This window comes from Ambystoma mexicanum, chromosome 2p (assembly GCF_040938575.1).
Source record: "Ambystoma mexicanum isolate Mex_15411 chromosome 2p, UKY_AmexF1_1, whole genome shotgun sequence".
In the NCBI taxonomy this organism is placed as follows: domain Eukaryota; kingdom Metazoa; phylum Chordata; class Amphibia; order Caudata; family Ambystomatidae; genus Ambystoma; species Ambystoma mexicanum.
In genome coordinates, this window is record NC_090923.1 from 24,380,411 (window position 1) to 24,403,298 (window position 22,888).

The 22,888-nt window shown below is 47.5% G+C and overlaps 1 protein-coding gene across 10 annotated transcripts in view; it reads left to right on the forward strand.

Annotated features, from left to right (window-relative positions):
- PBRM1 (polybromo 1) overlaps positions 1 to 22,888 on the forward strand; it is a 1,258,882-nt gene that overhangs the window by 25,696 nt on the left and 1,210,298 nt on the right. For 9 of the 10 annotated variants that reach the window (XM_069643172.1, XM_069643175.1, XM_069643176.1 and 6 more), the window contains exon 2: positions 13,836 to 13,991. In XM_069643172.1, coding sequence (XP_069499273.1) covers positions 13,851 to 13,991 — 141 coding nt within the window. In that variant the 5' untranslated portion in view covers positions 13,836 to 13,850. Of the gene's footprint in view, positions 1 to 13,835; positions 13,992 to 22,888 lie in introns of those variants that run through there. The other variant, XM_069643181.1, reaches the window with a different exon arrangement.

Consider the following 22,888-nt stretch of genomic DNA (forward strand, 5'->3'; position numbering starts at 1 on the left):
CCCTCAAGTACAGCCTGTATTGGCGCAGTAACCATAGGACCTCCCTCATGTCATGCCTCGCCTCCGCTCGGCCCATAGTCACCCACTGCTTCCCCTTAAATCGTGTGAACCATTGCTGTATAATCCGCAGTTGCAATGTTTTGTAGTAAAGTTGGAAATTAGGGAGACCCATCCCTCCCGCCTTCCACGGGTACGTCAACAGGGCCCTGCTAATCCTCGGGCTATTACCTTCCCATATGAAGTTACCTGTGATTTTCCGTAACTCCCCGAAGAAACTGTTCGGGACCGCTAATGGGAGTGCCTGGAAGAGGGTCACCATTTTCCCCACCGCCATTCTGTCCACCCAAGAGATCCTGAGATTACACCACTTTTTCAGGTCCGCTTTGATAGATAACAGCATGGATGGATAATTTGTTGCATACGAGCCGGTAAGGAGCGGAGTCATGCGAATTCCCAGATACTTAATCCCCTTGTAACGCCATATGAATGGAGAGGCTGCTTTCAACTCTCCACTCCCTACCCTTGACCGTTATTTTTAGTAGTTCCAATGTGGGTATGTTGATTTTTAAGGCCTGAGACCTTCACAAAATCTGCTAGTATCCTCCCTACATGCCCTCAATGACTCCCCTGTCCTCATAAGGTTGAGGAGCAGATCATCCGCAAAGGCGGCTACTTTGTGTTGAATGCCGCCAAACGGAATACTGTGCACCTCTCCAGAGTCACGCATAGACTGCAGCAATGTCTCCAAATATATTCCGTACAACAGGGGGGGGTTAGGCGGCATCCCGGCTTGGTCCCTCTCTGTAGCCAGATTCCCCTGGACGCATTGACTAGGAGTCACGCCACGGGTGTGCTTTAATTAGCCCTGACCATTCACAGAAAATCCCTCCCCCAGCCCCATCTTGTCCATCACGTGGAACAGGAAAGACCACTCCACTTGATCAAATGCCTTCTCGGCATCTAGAGATAGAAGGACCAAGGGAGTTGAGGTTTCCTGTGCTCTCTGTATCTGGTGTGCAACGCATCTGATATTATCGAATGTCAGCCTCCCCTGCACAAATCCTGCCTGATCTGGGTGTATCACCCTGAGAGGTCTCTCTAGCCGGTTGGGCAGTATACTAGTGTACTTTTTTCGCGTCCACATTTATCAATGCTATTGGCCTATATGCAGTACATCTCCTGTGGTCTTTGTTGGGCTTGGGGAGGAGGATAAACTTTGCCTCTTCCATGGACGCCGGGATTCTGCCTGTTTTCCGGAAGTGGTTGAATAAGCTAGTTAATTGTGGGACCAGAACCCCTCTGAATGCCTTGTCGATTACTGCTGCAAAACCATCCGTCCCAGGTCATTATTCAGGGGGAGGGCCACTGTCGGCCTCCTTACCTCCTCAGCCGCTTTGTCCTGCCCAATCTCCTTCCCCACTGCCACTCCCACAGAGGGCAGGTGGGTGTTAACTCCCAGTCTGGGTATGAAGGAAAGGACCCCTGGTGCGTGAAACCGCGCTGGGGATTCCGAAATGGGGGTAAAAATGGGGGTAAAAAAATCTGTTCCACAGCGTGAAAGCCGCATCAAGGGTCAGGAAGTAAAAGAATTCTAGAGTAAGAAAAGAAATACTGTTGCCGGCGCTACCACTGCCTGGACCCTGTCCTCCACTGTATGGGCCCTGTAAGTGCTCCTGATGGGCAGGGAAGCACCCTAAACACTGCTGCTGCCCCACAGGTGGCCACATTCCCGGACACATCTAAATACTGGGGCACCCCATAACAGGGGAGCACCCAATTTGTGTTTAGCCCCTCTGGGCTTAATCTAAGAAAAGGGGCAACCCCCCCCCACCCCTGTCAGATGGCCTTCCTGGACTGCCAGGGCCACACCTGGCAGACTGCCCAGGTTGAGAAGTGCTGTGGGGTGCTCCCTACGCTGCCGCAAAGTACTGGGCTGGATCTGATATACGCAGCCCAGATCATATAAAGACTGGGACACCCATGCTGCAAGTGAGTGCTTGGTTGCATCTTGCCAAGCAGCCCAGCCCAATTAAGACTTGCCAAAGAAGTTACTCTAACCTTGTGTTTCCTCCTTAGAGGTGTTTGGGGAAGCTACCTGCCCTAACCTCTTCATCTCTCCCACCCTTACCTTCTTCCTATCAAAGTACACCAGGGTGATCTCGAACCCAGGAGAGCAGGGTTTGGAGACAGGTAAGAGGCGGGTCAAGTTGTATATTGTGTGCCCGCCTACACCTGTCTCCCTGTAAGGTCTATCCCATCCAGGAAAGCTGTCTGCCCTTGACCCTGTGTGTCCTGGGACGAGTATAGGCTCGCATAGTAGTCTGCTAAGCATTCTTGTATTTCCTCCATGAGGGAATATCAGATGCCTTGGTCGTCCGTTATTGTATCGCAAGTCTTACTGTCCTCTGCTCCACTCAACAAGCGCACCAGAAGAAAGTCTGCTATGTTAGCTTTTGCACAGTGCTGTTGACGGACAAATAGCATCGCCTTTCCGTCCTCTTATTTCTGAGGATGTTGAGCTGACCCACTGTCTGGCGGTAATCCTTCATTGACCTACTCGAGGGCTCAGTGGCAGCTCGTTTCCTGTTCTCCTCCACCTCTGTCTCCAGTCGGGACTCGAGCAGCCTCATCTGCCGCTCCCTTTGAGCCTTTGCTATAATTCCCCCCCACCCCTATTGTGGCTTTAAACTGGTCCTAACGAATACTCTCTCCCGTATCCTCTGTCTTGTTAATCTCAAAGAAGGCCTTGATTTTCCCTTCCAATTCTCCCTTTGCTACTGGGTCCCGCAATAACTCTCCAGCCCCATATCCCCGGCCTACGACCCGATAGGCGCAGCTCCATTGTAACTATCATGTGGTCTGCTATTCCGAGTGGGCTCACTTCAATTCCCTCAGCCGACACCAACATGTAATCAATGCCGTACTGAGTTCTGTATACACTGGAGAAAAAGATAAACCACTACCTGTCCCCCTTCACCCCTCTCCATACATCCCGCAGTCCCATTTTTTTCAAACCTCTCCAGTAGTGAGGCTGAGGCCTCTGCCCCCTGTAGGAATTGGCCCCCAAACTTATGTTAAGCTCTCGGGACAAAGCCAGGTAAAAAGCGCACATTAGAATTAAATGACTATTCGCGATCCCCTCAGGAAGGATTCCTGCCCTGCGTTGGGAGCATAAATTGACGGTAACGTAGAGGTGACCCACCCCCATGTATTCCCCCACTACTAGTACAAATCTTCCCTTTTTGTCCTCCTTGAGGTCTTTTATCTTAATATCCATCCCATTTCGAATGGTGAGGACCACTCCACATTTTTTTGTCGGGCTGGCGGCATGGCAAATATGAGAGTAGCCCCTGTAGCTTAAGTCTTGCCAGGTCCTCCCTCAGGAGGTGGATCTCATGCATGCAATGACGTCCAGGCCTAATTTCCTAGTAAGCTGCTCTAATTTGTTTTTCCCCTTTTGAGCGGAGAGTTAAGCCTCCTTACATTATGCATGACCCATTTGATTTGTCATGCTTCCATACTCTGTCCTCTCCCTTCCCCTCCATGCTTCCCCTTCTTTCTCTGCCCTGCTGCCATCTCCTCCCCATTCCTCTCACTTCCCCCTGGCCCCACTTTTCCCCCGCTACCTCCCCTCCCTTTGCTTTCCCCCCTCCCCCTGGCTTCATCACCCTAACTGAAACCAGGATGCAGCGTCCTCCTGTTCTCCCATTGCTCCAACATATTCCAACACCCCTAGAGCCGACTTGCCATTGTGTGCTTCTGACCTTCCTGTCAGCCCACAGCCGATTTGTCACTCCCACCCCCCCCCATGTGGGCCTCGCAAGGTTGGTCTTCTCCTGCACCCCTCTCCTGCATTTATCTATTCACATGGTCTGGACCTCATAAGAGTCTCCTGATGGGCGGGAGGATCGTCTTGGTTGCTCTGAATGTCCTCTAGTTGCAGGAGGTCGATCCCCCTCCTGGGTCGTCATGATGTATTTTTGCACCCCCTCCCATTCGAATACCAGTCCGAAGGAGAACGTCCATTTTCTTTTTTTTTATTGCATGTCCTTGTGAGCCAGCTCACTCGCCACTGGGCCCAACTGCCCTCTCTTAAGCAATGTGCTACCTGCCAGGTCCTGATATACAGAGATTGCAGTGCCTTGATAGAGGCACTACTGCTCCTTTTGCCCTTGCTGCTGTAGGGCTGCCTCTTTCTGCGCATATTGGGGAAAAGGCCCCCAAAATGTCCCTCAGCCTTCTGCCGTTGGCCCTTGGTGATCTTCCTTTCTGAATCCTGTCCAGTTCGATCTCCTCCGAGCTTGCACTACCCAGGATGTCGGCTTCACCTCTCGGATCCTTCTCTGTAATTGTCTCCGGCAGATTTTGTATCCTTATGCAAATCCTCCTTGAACTGTTCTCCATATCTTCCATCTGCAACTTCACGTTTTGCGCTTTTGTGTCCTCATCCACCTCCTGGAGGCCCCTTTCGAGAAGGTACGTCTTCCTGCCTAATTTCTGTCAGGACCGTGATAAGGTCTGTCCTCATCAAATGGAATTGTTTTTGGAAGGTCTTCGTGAGTGAGGTTTGCAGGTTCATTAGGTCATCGTAGAGATCTAGTTGTGACAAGGATTCTTATCCTGCCGGTACCGTTGGGTCCTTTTGCTCCGCCATGATCCAGGCTGCTTTCGAGGGCACTTTCGCCTCAGTTGGTGTGGCCCATACGGTGGGGATAGTACCTACAGCGTCCCCCGCTATTGGTGCCTACTTCAAGGCCTTGGCCTTAGACCTCTGCTCCGTACCCCCCGGCCCAGTCCTCAAGTGGTCTTTCTTTCATATAGGGTCATTGGGGGTGGGGGGGATTGCTGTTCTGGCAGCTATGCACCCTCCTACTGTTGTTGCTAGCCCTCCGATCTTCTTCCCTCTGCTTCCTGAGGTTGTGCTGTGGGCTGTTCCTCTCACTCCTCCATGCGCTTCAATCCCCTGGCCCCTTCCTGCTTTGCTAGTTTCAGGTCTTTTTGAAATGCCCAAGGGGCATCGGTCCTCTGGGTTGCTGGGACCTTTTTGGGGGCTCTCTCGGTTGGTCGATCCCAGGGGCCTATCCCCACCTCCAACTTTCCTTAGTGGCCTGGGACCTCTCCCTATACAGGCAGTGCCAGGGGTCCCTTGGTTACGGTGTCCTGGAGCGCCTCCTTCTTCCCAGGGGTCGCCTCTCCTTCACTGGGGTACAGCCTGGGCCTCTGCGCGCCGTTGATTCTCAGTTATGAGCTGCTTTGCTGGAGAGGTGGGGATATCTCATAGGGGGGGGGCTTTGGTGATATGATATATGATCGCCCCCCCCACACTGCTTCCTGAGTTGGGCCACCGGCCCCCTGTCCCCAAGCCGTCTGCTCCTGTGTGCCGCCTAGGCCAGCTGAGGTCTGTATCTCCTTGTCCCGCCTGCGAGAAGGATCGCCATTCTCCTGCTGCTCTAGTGATGGGTGTAAGGCCTCCTCCCCCTCAGCGCTCCAATATAGGGGGACCCTCCTGGGCCTTCAGGTCGGTACCTCTAATGTTCATATTCTTTACAGTATGTTTCCTGGCAGCGTACGGGTGCTCTTTGCCATCGCCCGGCCAGGGCTCCTATGACCTCCAATCTTGCTGGTCTGGCTCCCGGAGGGGTGCCGCTTCACCGACCACCGCCAGGCTGTGCCCGGGTGGGCTCGGCCTCTCCTCAGGATTGTGTCAGGCTGCCTGCCTCTCCTTCTCACCTCCAGGAGGCTGTCAGCTTTGCTTATCCCCGGAGGGCCGCTTCGCTGTTGCCGCTTCCTACAGTAGGAGCCCGAGCCGGCTCGGCCCTGCGTCGGATGCCTCTTCTTACGTCCTTGCCGCCTGTTGCCTGCGGCTCTTCGTGGCGGATGAGGCACTCCTCCACCCCGTTGCGTGGGGTTCTGTGCTGGCTCCACAGTACACCCTCTGAAGAGTTTCCGCTGCTGGGATTCAAATCCCGCACTTGGCTGCCTCCTTTCTCCCCTCCGTGGGAGCGGCAGCGGGCTTCGGCAGTTCTAGCCCGCACCGTTACAGCTGCCGAAAATCTGCTTTATAACTCATAATTGGGGCTCCTCGCGGCTCTGGGGTGGTGGGAAAACTGTTGACTCGCACCAGGCTTCAGGAGCGGCTGCCGACACCTCTACTTGTCGGCAGGCAGCTTGGAATTCAACCATTATTTTCTCATACAAAATTGGCTTTCATTACAATTCTACAGCATGGGGTCTGGCATGGATTCACAAGCTCATAAATGTTCCCCGTCGTCAGGCTGGGAATCCTCCAGTAAAAGAAAAAACTGTTTTGCTTTCACTTTAAAACTGTATTTCTCCTCTAAACCAATCACTGCCATTTGGGTCATAGTGCCCCCATCCAATGACAGTACTCTCCCTTAGCTCCACTCCTGGTGGTCATCTTTTATTTTTACTGCACGCTTCGGTGTTGGGAGTCCTCACGTTGCTCTCGGAGCTAATTTCGTGGTTTATTAACATTTTGACAGATTTTTGCTTAATTATCTTCGATGAAGGACAGAGGCTGGCAGAGGGGATGTCAATGGCGTACACAATAAGGGGGGAAGGTGTGTCGTGTCCTCCCCAATGAGAGCGCAACCTGCGCCGAAGCACTAGTAATCTGAAAACCAATTGGAAAGAGAACTTTTACTCTCCGGGCGGATTTGCTTGCAAACGCTAATATTCTGAGCTCCTATGGACTTCAAATGCACATTAACAATGCCAGTTCCATGAAAATATAACCATTGTGTTGCAGCATAACATTAGAGTTCTAAAGAGCCCCCTCCCGCACTTATCTTTAGTCCGGGAAGCTCACAAGCGTTCCCGGACGTAATCTTGTGTAGCCCGTAGCAGCCGCGTGTGTCGCCTCCTACTGCCGCTGCAAATTCCAGTCTGCCAGCTGTTGAAATGACAAGATCCAGGCCCGGGCGTCTTCACTCACTCCTCCGAGTGGCAACTCCATGTTTCTCCCTCCGACATGACTTAGTCCCGAAAACACAAAATAAACCACACCTGCCGTGCCCCGTTGGCGCTTAATAAACTGTTGCCAATTAGTGTCAGCTGGACACACGCGCGCACAGCAATGAACTACCAGTTTCTCAAGCACTGCTGGGAAATGTAGTTTATTCCCTGTATTGCAGGATCTAGCCTTTCCTGAGTCCACAGGACCTTCTCCTATTCCACCCCATACTCCTGACAGGAGACCTGCTACCGGCCAAGATCTTCGGCCACCGTCAGACCGACATTGAAGTTTTGAGCCTACTTCGAGCGTTTCACCAATGAGTGAAGAAGGAAAGTTGAAACCTCTTCAAACTCTGCATGAAGTGTGCATCAAGGAACGTCTTTATGGAAGATCGGCATCATAAGTGCCTACATTGCCTGCATCCGGTCCACGATGAGGAGGACCGTTGCGATAGGGCTGAAGGAGAGTGGGTCCGCGAAGGAGGTGGCGGCCACTCCATGGGTGTCCTTACCCCCGAGCAGAAATACGGCTGTGGAAGCAGCGACTAAGGCAGCGGCCACTCCTAGGTCAGGGAAGGACCCAGAGACCACACAGACATATACCCCTACCTGTATGACTGGTTAGTGCGTTCACGCTCATGCGCTATGGCGGGCAACACACATCGAAGACCGTACATCCGCTGATGTAGTTGGGGATCTCCATAAACTATCAAGTCTTGCTTGACGCCATCTCAGGACATGCTGTTTCTAGGTGACCGACTCAACACAGTGATGTGTCTGGCGTTGCCCTGTATTGCTCTCACCTTCTCCTCCAAGGGCAAAGTACAGCGCTTGTCATCGGTGCAGAGGGCGACGGTTCGGTCCAAGTCTCTTCTGGGCATGATGTCCTCCTGCATCAGCCTTGTTCACCTGTGCAGGACTCACATGAGACTTCTCCAGGAGTTCCTGGATGCGAGGTGGATGCAGGTGTCTGGGACTTTGCTGACAAGATCTCACTGAACTAGGAGTTCCGTCGGGCAATTCAGTAGTGGGCCGTGCAGCCACATCTTATCCAGGGAGCTCCGTTTCATGTTCCTCCTTACCAGGACGCATCTCTAGAGAGATGGGGAGCCCACACCGGACAGTTGCATGCCAGAGGCCTCTGACAAACGAAGGAGAAGGACAGACGTATCAACGTCCTGGAACATCTGGCCGTATTCTGGGCCATCATGACTTTTCTCACGTCGTTGAAAGGCAAGGTGGTGAGGATCTTCATAGACCACACTGACACCATGTTCTACATCCGGAAACAAGGTCGGACCCGCTCACCGGCTCACCAGCGCTTTCCAAGGAGGTCCAGGACCTGTGACGCTGGGCCATTCATCAAGACATGTTCCTCGATCCGTTTCACCAAGCGGAAGTCAAGAACACCATTGCGGACTTGCTCAGCAGGGAACTGTGTTCTTGCCACGAGTGGGAACTTTTCCAGGACCAAGTGGATTATCTGTTTGGCAAATGGGACCAGCCCCAAATCGACCTCTTTGCGATGGCGGCGAACACCAAGTGTGAAAGATTCACCAGCAGGTTCCCTCAACCAAGGCTCATGGAGGATGTGTTCTAATTCTCGTAGGGAAGGTTCCCTTATGCCTTCCTGCTGTTTCCACTCCCCTTATGTGTGATCAACACACTCGGATGGTGCAGTGCAGGATAATACTCGTCGGTCCGGCGTGGCCGGGGCAAATCTGGTATCCGGACTTACTACATCTGTCAGTGACCCACTCCATCCGGATGCCGATGTCCCTGGACCCATAGTCTCTGAACCTGAGGGCATGGCTCCTGCAGCCCTAGAGTTTGGAGGTTATGCTTTACCCGCGGAATGTAAGGACATCCTTCCCAGGGTAGAGCCTCGTTGATTTTTAAGTGCTACGGACATGAATGGAAACATTTCTCTGTGTGGTGCAGGACTCAGAAGATTACCCCTCTGTGTGTCACAGGTCCTCAACTTGTTTTCCCTGGCCGAAGAGGGACTGACGCGCCTATATCAAGGTGCATCTCGCCGCCATATCCAAGTACAGCAGGTCCCCGGGCAGACCTTCACAGGCTCGCCGGGGAATTCCTCAAAGGACTTTTCAGGAATTTCCCACCGGTGAAGACCCCCCTGCTCTGGCTTGGGAGCTCAATGTTGTGCTAACTTAGCTCATGTGAGCGCTCTTCGAACCTATGCCTCAGGCCTGCTCAAGTTTCTCCATTGGAAGATTGCTTTCCTCGTGGGTATCGCCTCAGCCAGGCGTGTCCGGGGTGCTCGGGCCCTGTCTTGCACGCAGCCTTACTTGTCTTTCCACGCTTCGAATGTGGTACTGCGTACACATCTCGCCTATATGCCAAAGGTAACGTCGGATTTCACCTCAACAAATCTTTGGTGTTATCTGTCTTTCCGAATCCTTTGTCGCCAGCGGAAAGGGACTTGCATTCGCTGGACGTTGCCTTGAAGTCCATGTGGCGCGGACAAAGAATTTTTCTTAGAGTTCACAGGTGTGATCCGTGGACCTGTAAATTAAGGAAAGTCCTTGTCGAAGGCTTCCATCTCCAGGTTGCTCTCCGGCAGCATCATGCAGTGTTATCGACCGGCTAGCAGGCCACTGCCAGGCTGGCTAAGAGCCGACTCCTCCAGAGCCTCCCTAGATTCTTCACTTTACCCAAATTGTGACATCATGGACAACCCACTTTGTCAGAGTGCTTTTGTTAATTATCTAGAAAATGCGGTGGTGTTTGCAAATAAAACAAACCCCAATATATAAAGTTTCTTGATTTAAAATAAACAATGTGTATAAGAGAAAGGGTGTGGTCTAGTGACTAATTATGCAGATTAAGAAACCAGATGAGATGGGTTCTAATCCTGACTTCCCACTTCACCAAAATTGGTGTGCTCTTGGGCTAAACACTTTAGCTCTGTGCTCCAATTATGTGACACACATTGGAATGCTTTACAAATAAACGGAGACCAGTGGAAGCCATATTGTAGCTTAAAAAATGAAGAGCGACTGAAAGGACGATGAGGCCGTCTTCCTATGAAGTTAATGATTTAGGAACCACAAGATTCATGTTCCAATCTCAGCTGCCCTCGATAACCAAAGTTGTTTGACCTGGGCAAATCTCTTTTCTCCCTAATGGTCCCTTAGCTGTCAAATGAGTGCTTTGAAACAAACGGATCACCAGATGTACCTGATATTATGCCCAACCAACTAGTGAGGAGGGGTGCTTTTTAGAGGCATGGATTCAAATAATCTGCATAGTTTCTGTGCAGAAGTCGCTACCTCCGTCTTGCTGATTTGAAACACTACAGATGGCTTTGAAAATGTATTATTGAGCCAATGTGACTACTGACCTGTGAAGGCAATTTGCCTTTACCGTTGATAGTTTTGGGAGCTGTGCGTTTGCCCCTTATTAAACGGTTTATTAATTTGTAGCTGCCTCTGGTTCCTATAAATATTATGAAAGATAATACACAGGGCCATCATGAGAGGGAATGAGGCTGTGGTTCGTGTCAAGGATCAATTGACGTTACTGTGATATTGAATGGTAGGGTGAAGTCACATGCATGACGCTATGAATTTGGTGAAATAATGCCAAGGCTCCCAATCCTGTTTCAATTCTCCTATCTATATATGTAAAAGTCAAACATTTTTGTGGGTTTATGGCTTGGTCAACAGTTGGCGTATGGGAGGTAAAGGCATATGAGAGGCGAAGGCGTATGGGAGGCAAATGGACCTGCGAGGCAACCTGAGAGGCAAAGGTGAAGGCAGGTAGCATTCCAGCTTTGGCGTATGGGAGGCAAAGGTGTATGAGAGGCGCAAGACAAAGTCGTTTGGGAGACGAATGGACCTGAGGGTTGAAGGCAGGTAGCATTACAGAAGTTTCCAAATTGTTGCTACATGAAGAGGTGCAACAGGCATTGCTTTTACTCTTATGAATAGTGCTAACTGCCCAACGTAATTGAAGCGACAGCTTTGACCGGGAAGGGAAAAGGAGAAGATGTATTCATCCCCTGCATTCCACTCATTCGTTCCGACAGGCATGCCGTTCAGTTTCAAGCGCCTACAGGCCCCGGTCAGGCTGGCATTGGGTATCATGATCAACACAGGGACAGCCAATGGAGTGCACTGGTATCCTTGGAATCTCCATGTTTCTCCCACGGGCATTTATATGTTGCTTGTTCTATAGTGGGTTCCCCGAATCAGTTGTATATCTTTGCTCCAACTGGAAAAACAAAAAATGTTGTGTATAAACAAGTCTTACAATGAACATGTACTTGGGTAACATTAAACCTTAGGTCCATAGCTGTTGGCATCGTCAGCATCATGTCGCCCATCCTGCTGCTTAGGAATCTCCATGTTGTTCTCATGTACAGTTATATGTTTCAGAATGAGTTTTTAAGAAGAACAAAAAAATTTGTTGTGGAATCTTAAGCTACCTTAAGGTTTTTCTCACAAATAGTACCTATGGGAAATTAAATTCCGGGCAACGTCTGGGTGTATGAGCTAGTTTAACAAAAGCGTAAATGCTTCGTAATAATATGAAGACCAGTATGTAGTGCTATATTAAGGTAAAGAGAGGGAATGGGCACTGGGCGCAACTTGCAAACAATCTCCTTTTCACTACTTGATGAAATGGCTTAATCTTGCAAGGCTTGTAAAGTCTACTTTCTCACTCAAGAACATTTTATGAAGGTCAAGTACCGTTGGCATGATCCTCGACCTTGCTGGCGATTGTGGGGATGTTTGAAATCTTTCACATTTACTTCAAACAAACTTTGTTTGATATGATGGGTTATTCATAATGCGCTTAATACCCGAGGTTTGTAAGCACGGACCCCGGGATCGAACCTGTGTTGCTTTGTGTCGTCTTGCTTCCAAGGCCAGCATGTTGCTCCTGAGCTATCCTCCAGAGGAGTGAGTGGCAAATAAGTTTCACTGTGCGTGGCTGGCCTCTGGGCTGTAGCAGTGGGCTTAGGATGACATGCACTATTTTACAAAAAGCACTTGTACAATTTGTGTCACCCCTGACCATGGGTTGAGCGCATTTAATTTTGGTTGACTATTAAGTAGCTCGACTGCAGGTCTAGTGGGATTTCTGGAATTTGTGAGGCCCGGCTTGTTGAAAACCATATTTCCCTGTGCTTTAATTCCCCTACTTGCCATTTCTTTTCTTTCCTGTGCAATTGCAGTGTCTCAAGGTTTAAATGTAGATGATCGCCTTCCTTCCTCTTTTAACCAGAGGTGAAAGCGCATTCTCAAAAGGTTCGATAGACAGGCTGCATTGAGCTAGGTATCTTAATGTGGTTCTGCATGTGCTTGGCATGTGCTCACTTCAGCCTTCAAATGCAAAGGTTGACCAGAATAAATATTTCCTGCTCACCAATTGGGTCTTATATTGCACTCCTGGGCATTTTAGTATGGTATGTTTTATGGATAGTAGGTACTGTATCTTTGAACAGTCCCTGTGTGAAAAGTGGCATTGTCATCTCAGCTGTACGGCCTCTCGGAAACTCAGGGTAACGATGACGAAACACCCTGTAAGCCAAGTTAGGTTGACATATCGAAAGGAGGCCTGAGAAGAAATGTTCTATGCATGCTAAAGGTTGGGCAAAATCAATATAATGGTTAGAATGGAGAGTGTTTTTCTCATATCTGTCAGTGTGAGAGCGAGCAGATGACGGAAGGCAGTTTACCTTTCCTCCTCCATGCACTCGGCACTGCCCGTCTCCCACTAGCCCAGTGTAAGGAGATTTGGACTGTGCTTGGGCTAGTGTGCCCATGTAAGAGCATCACTTTAATGATGTGTCCGTATAATGTTGTCCAGTTTATATGAATGGCAAACTATAGCATATTAATGACAATGGTTGCTTGTGATGTTAGGTTTGGTTGTAAAATGTGCACATCATTATTGGGGGATAACTGGGGATAGCTGACAGCACATTCTTCCGGCTTTGTGTTCAGTTCAGCATAGAAAATGGGTTAATGGACAACGCAGCTGCATCTGCTATTTTGGGCAGATGTGTCAAAAGGCGATTGGACACCTCCTCATTTAACCATTCTTGCATCAGGTGTCCAAAGGGACCGCTAGACCAGGGTTTTAAAAACCTATCAAACACAAGGTTGCTGGGAGAACACGGAGCCAGTTAAGTTGCTGATGCCCAGCAACACCTATATGTCCCAGTGGCAAAAAAAGCAAATTTATTTGTCTGTGCGTGTGTTTGTGTGTGCTTTGAAAGCACTAAAGTGATATAGTAACATTCTAGGTGTTTGCTACTTACACACTTTAGGAGAACTGCTACTGTATATGTGAATTTAGTTTTGTTCTTTTTTGGTACTTTTTATAGTGCACATCTGCCTCTTGAGTATTGCGGCTCGAGCCACAGAGTGTGAGCGGATGACTGTGTGGAATGACTTTGTTGGCATAGGGTCGGGCGTGATGGATGCTAGTGATGGCATGGATCATGGCGCTGTAGAATAGTTGCTGCAGCGGATGGTATTGCTGGTTTATGAAAGGCGTGTGATGGGGAATGGACAAGGCATATATATATATATCTATCTTTGCAGAGGGGTGTAAGATCCCCAATAGGGAAGAGTCTCCTGGGTTCGTTCTTTCATTCCTCTTTACTTGCTGTTATGGTTAATACTAGGAAGACCCACCAGGGATACTTTTGTGCGCAAACATATGTGTTGACCTATTTTAACTATCTATATGTTGCACGTATTACATTCTGGTTCTTGGGTAATTCCCTTACCAACTTTGAGGAGGTGAGGGATTGGTCTCAAAGATTGAAGTTATTGAATATCACAAATGCTTTCATTGTAATACTTTCTTTCTGGTTCTATCAGGAAAACATCGAATTAATGGGTTCCAAGAGAAGACGAGCAACCTCTCCATCAAGCAGTGCCAGTGGAGGAGACTTTGACGATGGGCACTTGTCATCCAGTGCTCCTGGGCCGAGCCGCAAGAAGAAGAGACTGTCGGACCTTCCGATTGTTGATCCCGTAAGTGAAAAGTTATGCTAGACGGGAACATTTTACAAGCATAAGTCAGTCGACCCTGGCATCAATGCCACTTTGTCCTCATGCTCAGACCACACCATTTCTTATTCGCAATGAGTGAATTTTGTGTCAATTCGGCTAGTGGATAGTCGAGTCAATAAAATGTAGGATCACTGGTCCAAGGGGGATATACTTATTCATCTTCATTTGCTAATTCTCTCACTTTTCCTCTTGCCAAACACATGCCCATTTAGGTGGTCTCTCCACTGCTTTGTGTTTCCCAAAATGCCGTATCTTTGAACACTTGGCTCCAGTCAACTACTTGTAAGGAGGCAAATAAGACCGAGTATTTTACGCCCTGTTTTTTTAGTTTGTAAGTAAGTGAAAATATCTATTTACTGTAAAACCAATGCTATTTTGTAAAACATAGTTTTGTGCACTTAGTAATTCCTGCAAATTAAGGTAAAAGGGATAATAATAATAATAATGTATTTCTTATATAGCGCTACACACCCATAGGTGTCGGAGCACTGAAATAACAGAAGACATTATTATCCCACAGAGTGGTACTCAATTTAATGACCTCGGAAGGCTGCAAGTCCTGGAGATGTGCACAGACCTTTTGCTCTACCGCTCCCGGAGGCCCTTGCTTCTTTTTGAATGTTTTTTTCACCATTATATCCACCCTCATCCAGTTCTCCCTCGCTGCAGAAAACCACTTTGTTTTAAGAATGGGTTTTTTACACTTGTGCCCAATTGGATCTGCACTGCGTTCACTGTAGGCACGTTCCTGCCATCATTGCCTTCATATCTATCTATCTATCTATCTCTCTCTCTCTCTCTCTCTCTCTCTCTCTCTCTCTGTCTCTCTCTCTCTCTCTCTCTCTCTCTCTCTCTCTCTCTATATCTCTATATCTCTATATCTATCTCTATATCTCTATCTATCTCTATATCTCTATCTCTATATCTATCTATATCTCTATCTATCTCTATATCTATATCTCTATCTATCTCTATATCTATATCTCTATCTATCTCTATATCTATATCTCTATCTATCTCTATATCTATATCTCTATCTATCTTCTTGTATTGCGCCACTAACCCAAAGGCCTCCTGTGCTGCAGCTCTCTAGTGCATCTGCCCCGCCTGCTGCCAGCCCTCACCTGTCCGGGCCATCATTGCCATCATACCTCCTGTGCTGCAGCTCTCTAGTGTATCTGCCCCGCCTGCTGCCAGCCCTCACCTGTCCGGGCCATCATACCTCCTGTGCTGCAGCTCTCTAGTGCATCTGCTACGCCTGCTGGCAGCCCTCACCTGTCCGGGCCATCGTTGCCTTCATACCTCCTGTGCTACAGCTCTCTAGTGCATCTGCCCGCCTGCTGCCAGCCCTCACCTGTCCGGGCCATCATACCTCCTGTGCTGCAGCTCTCTAGTGCATCTGCCCCGCCTGCTGCCAGCCCTCACCTGTCCCGGGCCATCATTGCCATCATACCACCTGTGCTGCAGCTCTCTAGTGCATCTGCTACGCCTGCTGCCAGCCCTCACCTGTCCCGGGCCATCATTGCCATCATACCTCCTGTGCTGCAGCTCTCTAGTGCATCTGCCCCGCCTGCTGCCAGCCCTCAGCTGTCCTGGAAGGAAAGCAGATTGACGACATAGTGGAGCCTTTGCCACTTTACGTGCTGTGCCCCATTCAGTAAGCCAGAATCATTTGGCTGGTATTTGATGAGTGGGGCTTTGATTTAGGTGATTAAATCAGTCATTATTTCAGAGTGCCTTACTGTGGTGTTGCCCTGCTGGTTTTAGTGGTACAGCAATATAGCCAGAGCTGTGTGGGCGGTGCCTGTAGGCTTCTATGTGTTGGTTTTTTCACCTTTATTTGTGGTTATTGAGTTAAAGGTGGCTCCTACGACCCTTATCTGAGGGTAGATTATCTGAACCAGTTTCACTTTTTCTTTTCTGGTGTAAAAATGTTTTCACGTTTGGGTGGCTTAAATTATGAAAAAACTGTTTTTGGGAACACAAATAAGACTAAACATGCAAAAGGATTACTACATGTCATTTGCCATAGCCGGGAACACTATTCCAGTCTCTAAAGAAGTAAAGACAATGGGTTCTACCTGGACTCCTTGGCCTCTCTGACAAGAATCGTAAATGCGACCACGTCCGCCGCAGCATATACAACGAAACCTATCGATATCTTTAGACCATCCTGACCTCTGAGAACTGTATCACAATAGCCAGAGAACTGATTCTTTGTAGGATGGACTATTGCAATGCCCTCTTTGAAGGTTCCACCAGTCGCAACATCAAGAAACTCCAGGTAATCCAAAACAATGCCCTGATAGCAGCCCTGAACATCCCTAAAAAAGAGGACATCTCGGCCACAAGAAGAAAGGCGGCTGCGGTTAATGATCACATCAGGTTTAAATCTCTCTCACTGACACACAAATGCTTGGTTATCACCGCCCCTCGATACCTTTCGACCAAATGCACCAAATCCCAATTAATCGGACCTAATCGGGTTGCCTACTCGCACCTCCTCTCCGTCCATAGATTCAAGCAAAAAAAGCCGGGGCTGTAGCTGCGCAATGGGGGCAGCAAAAAACTGGAATGCACTCCCATCTCTCACTAAGATCAGACTCCTCATTTTGGTCCTTCCGCAAAAGTCTCAAAACATGGCTTTTCATGCAAGACCTATAAATGATGGCTATGTACTTTAATCCTCCTCTGTTTGCAAGCAATAGCTTTTGCAGTCGGTGTCAGGCCTACCTATGACCCTCTACCGGACACAAGTGCTACTAACCTGATTGTTATTATCTCATTACTTGCTAACCTGATTATCTTCTTGCCTCTATGTAACTAGCCCCCAGATACCCAGATGCCCTTGAGTTCGGAGCACTCTATAAATATCAAATAAATAAACAAATCAATGAACACTTCAGGAAAAAAGTTTACATCTGCTTTTTTTGTCATGAAGATGTAATTACAAAACTCCTTTGCAGGATGGCATGAGATAGCATACATTGGCCTTGTAACTGTAGAAGGCAAGCTTTTTACGTTGGTATACTTCCATCATCCCAACATGGTGCCTCGCTGCAACCTTTACTCAACTAAGCATCTGTGCAGCGGGACCCTGGTACCCTTGACCTGCATGGCATGTCCTACAGCACTTTTTTCTCAACCAGCAACGGTGGCCTTTGAAACAAAGGGTCAACATTACTGGATTTCCCATCTGCTGTTGCGGACTCTGTTTCACTGCTTGCATTTCTTCTGTCCTTAACTGGGTATCCTATCCTTTCCTTTGGGGTCATCTGCTGCTGCAGACTGCTCACTGACTGTCAACATTCTGACCTCCTAATTGCTGGGCCAAATGATATTCTCTGCAGGCTTTTTGCAGGAACCTCTTTAGCTGCTTTTCTTCATCTGGATATTTGGTTGTGGATCCTCTAACTCACAGTGAAGGTTTGTTGTGTTCGTACATGGCTGTAGAGCACCCATGCTGAGCTAGCACAACCTTCACTGCTGTTGACCTCATCAGTCTCCCATCCTGTGGTTTGGTGACAATAGCTCTTGTGCTTGACAATGTCTAGAGAATCCTCTTATTCGTTTTTTTGGTTCCGAACCGCCTTTCAGGGCCATGGGTACAACCCCTTTACTGACCCCAAAAGGAGGAAATTAGTTGAGTATTTCCTATGGGTCCATGGACCTGATATTGGGACGCGGTGGTTGGTCTAATTGTTGGGTCTTATAAAAAGTCCAGTTGGGCTATTAGAACTTTCTTTGGTGCCTTGAGACGACTTTCTGTGTTTTTTTTTTATTGTATTTTTCCTAGATATTTAAAATATGTACTTTCCTCTGTGATGGTGTTCATTTGAATCCTATGCGCTACTTTATTATATAATAGTTTTTACAGATGTATTGTGTGGACTATCCCTTATTGTACATTAATCAAAAATATTTAATGTACCTTTTTTAAACCAGTTGGCTTCTTCTGAAGGGTTGCTTGACTGCTGCTGCCCTTCTTCCACTTGGAGAGTCAGTAACTTATTAAGTGAACACTCTGGGAAGTAGAGTGATATATCTAGAAATAGAGCCTCAAAATAGTCTTCCTACTCGTGAACCCCACAGATGACTGCAAAGGGTTGTATCTCTGGGCCATGGCAGTCCATGAAAGTGGCCTGCACGGTAGTCACAATAAAGTCTCCCTTTGTCTCTTGGCTTGAATGAGGTGATTAACTCACTGTTAAGATGGATTTCCAAAATCAGCCTTGGGTAGCGGGGGGTGTTAGGCAAAGTTTGCATGCAGTACCCTCTGGGACCACTACACACAACTATGACTACAGGTGTAAGCAACACCAACCTTTGGTATAAGTGTGTACCACCCAGTTTTTGGTAGCGGAGCTGAGCAGCCAGGCTTATCTCAAGAGGGAATGTGAGCTGTAATGATGTTACACAGAGGTCTACAATCGCAAGTATTCAAATAGACTCTTATACGCAAGGTTTCTTGGTAAAACACTATTACACAATCAGTTAGAAAACATTAACTAAAAGGAGGCAATCAATATCACACGAAAATATTCCACGGTGCTTCAAACTTCCGGTTATGAGGCATTTAAACTACTTTAAAAGAGGAGCAAAATGGCATAAGTTAATAGAATGAATAGTAGAGTTATTCTTAAACAGTGCAAATAGTTTGAGTTCACCAGAGGAGATGGTCCAATGCAATAGGTAGGCCAAAGTCAATGGGCTAGAGTCTTGGATCTGTAAAAACGGTTCTGGTTGTTAAACGAGAAAGTCTTTGCCACAGTTCTCAGAAGTAGTTCATAGACAAAAGTTTTATGTCGGGTCACAAGCTGACTAGGCCTGCAAGTTGTCAAAGTTGCACACACTTTGGCAGTGAGAGGTAAGTTCTCTCGGTCAGGTTTTCACAGGACCTTTATGTTGAAGAAAAAGGTGCAGCTGAAGACTTCTGTTCCTGGCAGTCCCTGCAGATCTTGCTGTTCCTGAGCCTCAGTCGTAGGGACAAGAGGGAGGACGTCGGAGGACTCCGTGCCGGTCACAAATCTGGCAAATCTTTGATTCCGGTAGCTGTCGTCAAGCACACAAACTGGTGTCCTTCTCCCTGCCTTTTCAGTTTCCTGCAGCACTCTGAGGAAAATACAACCAGCTCCGAGAATGGTATCCAGGTGGCTTATGAGTTGATTGGTCCCACCAACTCAAAGGGAGACGTCCTTGAAAGGGCTTCTGTCGAGATGAACTTGGCGATTCGGACCTGCAGCAGGGCTTCAACGGGCAAACCAGGAGTTGCAGCAGCTGTCATCTTCCAGCTTGTCTTCATTTCTTTTGTTCCAGTGGTCGACTGCATTCCAAGCCAAGAGACTCGCCTTTTAAACAGATTTCTCCCATTCTTTCCAGCCTAGCTGCCACTCACCCAGCAGGGTGCCTGTCCTTGCCGGACAGTCAGCCAGCCAATCACACCAGAGTGCATTTGGGTCTCCTAGGAGACTAACCACAGGGCGTTTTTGGGCACCTCCGCTACTTCCTGCCCACTCCAGACACTCGGGCGCTAGAGGCGGTCTTCAGTCCTGAAGCTCGCCAAAGGCGTAGGAACAAAGGGACCAAACCTGGTTTGGCGCGCAGAGTCACTCTAGAAGTACCTTTCCAAAGAAATGGCGAAAAAAGACGTCCAGGACCTGTTTAAACAAAGGAGGCTCAGACGCCATCTTTAAAAACATGTCTCCCGCGATTTAACGCTACCAGTTTTCACGGTCGGGAAAAATCATGGTAGTTCGTTGTAAAACCACAGCCACCAGCCATTTCAAGAGGAAAGGATAGCATTTGACTGCTACATAAGTTTCTAGACATAGGGGATACTAAGTAACCCCTCCAGCACTCTATTGTAAGATGGTGTGTGCTGGGTCTAGGCATTTGGAAAGACTAGTAAAGTCAATTTCACTTTACTTTCTCTGGGAAACAGTAGTTTATCCCAGAGAAGGTATTTAAACCTTGGGACAGCCTGAAAGGCTTCCCTGTGTCACTGCACTGAGGGTGCTGTGTGACGCACATGAAAAGATGATGCCTATGGAGTTGCCTACAACTCCACAATCAATGGAATAAACACAGAAACCAAACGGAATTAAAAATTCCCAAAGTCCAGCAAAAGAGGTGGGGGTCTCTAAGGTAGCGAGGAATTAGCACATTTTGAGAATTCTCCCTAACGGGGGGCAGGGTGTCTAAGGGGGTTGGGAGAATGACGGGGGGGGCAGCGATTTTTGGGAGGCCATCCTATTATGGTGAACTGGGAAGAGACTAAGAGGTTTGCCAAACCCAATCAAGGTGCGGTAGCATAGCGACAAGGCTTAGTCTCGGGAAGGGTGTGAGAGTGGTCTAGGGAGACAATGAGGCCACACAGAGCAAAACAAGTAAATCCAGTTAGGTAAGTATAAACATACAATTATTTATTAGGCCTTTAGTTTCAAACTAAGCAGATAAACCTAATCAACTATTGTCACACCAACTTATATAAAACAGATACATACATTCACCCTTAGGAGAAATAGAATAGCATTTGATTCAATGACCAGTGAAATACAGGTAAGTACTCAGATGCATCTATTTAGAATAATCACAAAACAATCCTCCTAACGGCCAACCCGAACATGGTTTGTTGCCTTGTGCCCAAAAGTCACAAGTTCCAAAGTAGATACTTTCAGGCAGATTTATATAGAGATTTTGAGTACCAATGGTTATGATTAATAAGAGTCAAACAGTTAAAGTTCAGGTATGAATGCAAGCGTATTGTCGGGTCCAGTCTGAAACTTCGTGCAGGAGTGATGCTGGCCCACCAAACCGGCGCCCCCCCCCCCCCCCCAATAGTCACTTTGCAGATATAACTGGAATTGGGATAAAATAACAAATGCAGATCTTCACAGCACCCACTAATCCTGCATCCTTTCTGGACTGCTTAGCTATGCTTCGGTTAGTTTAGATACACCAAGGCGATGCCGTGAGAACCTAAACAATCGCAACAAAAGCAATTACTTTTCTCTTGTCTCCCAATCCACTCTTACCTTATCTTCTTGCCTTTCCATGACCCTCTTATACCTGCAGCCTATGCTTGATGAGCTAATGGGCTTCCTTTTTATATTTGACTGGATATGCTGGAATGTCTTTTGAAAAGAAACCACTTTGATGGCTAAAGTCTCTGGTTCTTTTGTTACTTCTCTCGCTCTTCTCCCTGGTTCTTAACTGTCATTTAGAGTCTAAGTTCTAACAAATGCCTAGTCAGTCTTATGACGGAAACTACTGACTCATCTGTAGCTCTGATGCCTAGATTCCACTGTGCTAAAAGTTCGAGAGTTGTCAGTCTGCTCTCAGCACTACTTCGTTCTGTTTCATCTGACTTCGTACCTTAAACGTTAAAATAAACTAGTTCAGAGATTCAGAATCATTGCTTCTTGCTGTTTTCTCCAGTCTCATTTCATTTGTTTCAACGATTGCCTCCTTTTATTGCCGTAGCTTCTTGTTTTTCCAAGTTTCAAAACAAATTAACAAAACTAACTTCCTGTGGTAAGCCTTGCATAGCAAACTGTAATCGGCTGTTCATCGCCGAAGAAAATGTGACTTGAACGCACTCGTCAGTAGGTCCCTTCCTCTAATCATCGCAGAACGAAATGACGCAAATGAAGTTAGTAAGCATTAGTATGGAAAGATATGATCTACTACAGGATGGCGTTAATATTTGTTATGTCTTTTTTAAGTAATGTGGTTAGAAAACCAGCACTGCACTCCGGCATAGTTTCGTGCACCTTATTAATATGTTAATGTTAGCTTAGCACGAGAGCTACGAAACGCGCGACCCTCACGAATCACGCGCACACCACAAACACGAATTGCGTGCCCAGCTGCTGCGCCATCCAAAGGCTTACATTTATTCTACTGCAGATTTAAACTTTAAACCCTCAGCATGTCTTTCACTAAACGCTGAACGTTGTCCTACACTAGAACTGTAACTACGTTTAACTGAATTGTAACTTCAACAATAACAACAAGATCACTTGCACTGAGCTTTCTTCTTCTGTACACGGCTTCTTTCGGCCGAAACCACTTTGTTTGTTTGTTCACTTTTTATGCGCACCAGACCCGTGGGTAACTGAGCGCAACAATAGGAGGATGAAAGGCTTACAATGTTGCGAAATATACAGAGTATATAAAATAAAGGTTTACATAATTACAAAATATACAGAGTATGCAAAATAAGGGCTTGCTTAATTACAAAATATGCGAGTTATACAATATAAAGTCATAGATATTTACATCAAATATGTAGTGTGCAGATATACAATTTACAGGTGTCACAGCTTATGACTGGGAGAGTAAGGCGAATGGGAGTAAGTTGGTCAGACACGGTATGGGCCGAAGGGTAGGAGACTAGATGTCGGTCGAGATGATGTGTTTGATAGCATTTACTACTTTCTTCTACTTTACTTAAAATGCTGCTGTGCTGAAAAACTGCAACCTGCTTCCTTGACAACTTGAATGAAAGGCAGTTTAGAATTCCCAGTGGAATTCCAAACTACCTCACTGCCTGTCTCCTCCAATCACTGCTGCTGAATAGAGGCTCCATCTTGCCTTGGGTTAACAAAGGCCTCCTGCAAGCTTCATTAAGGAAAAAGTTTCTTTATTTTAAACCATAACCCATACAAACTACAACCTCCTACAAATCACCACACCTGTACTTTCTCTATCTAAAGTGTTTAAGATGTGTACATGTAAATGGATACCAAAATGGCCTTTTAAGGTGAATGCCCTTATGTGAAAATCCTACAGTGTACCCTGGAATCCTGACAGATATGCCTATGGAGGGATCCTTGACTCAGGTTCCACCACCAAAG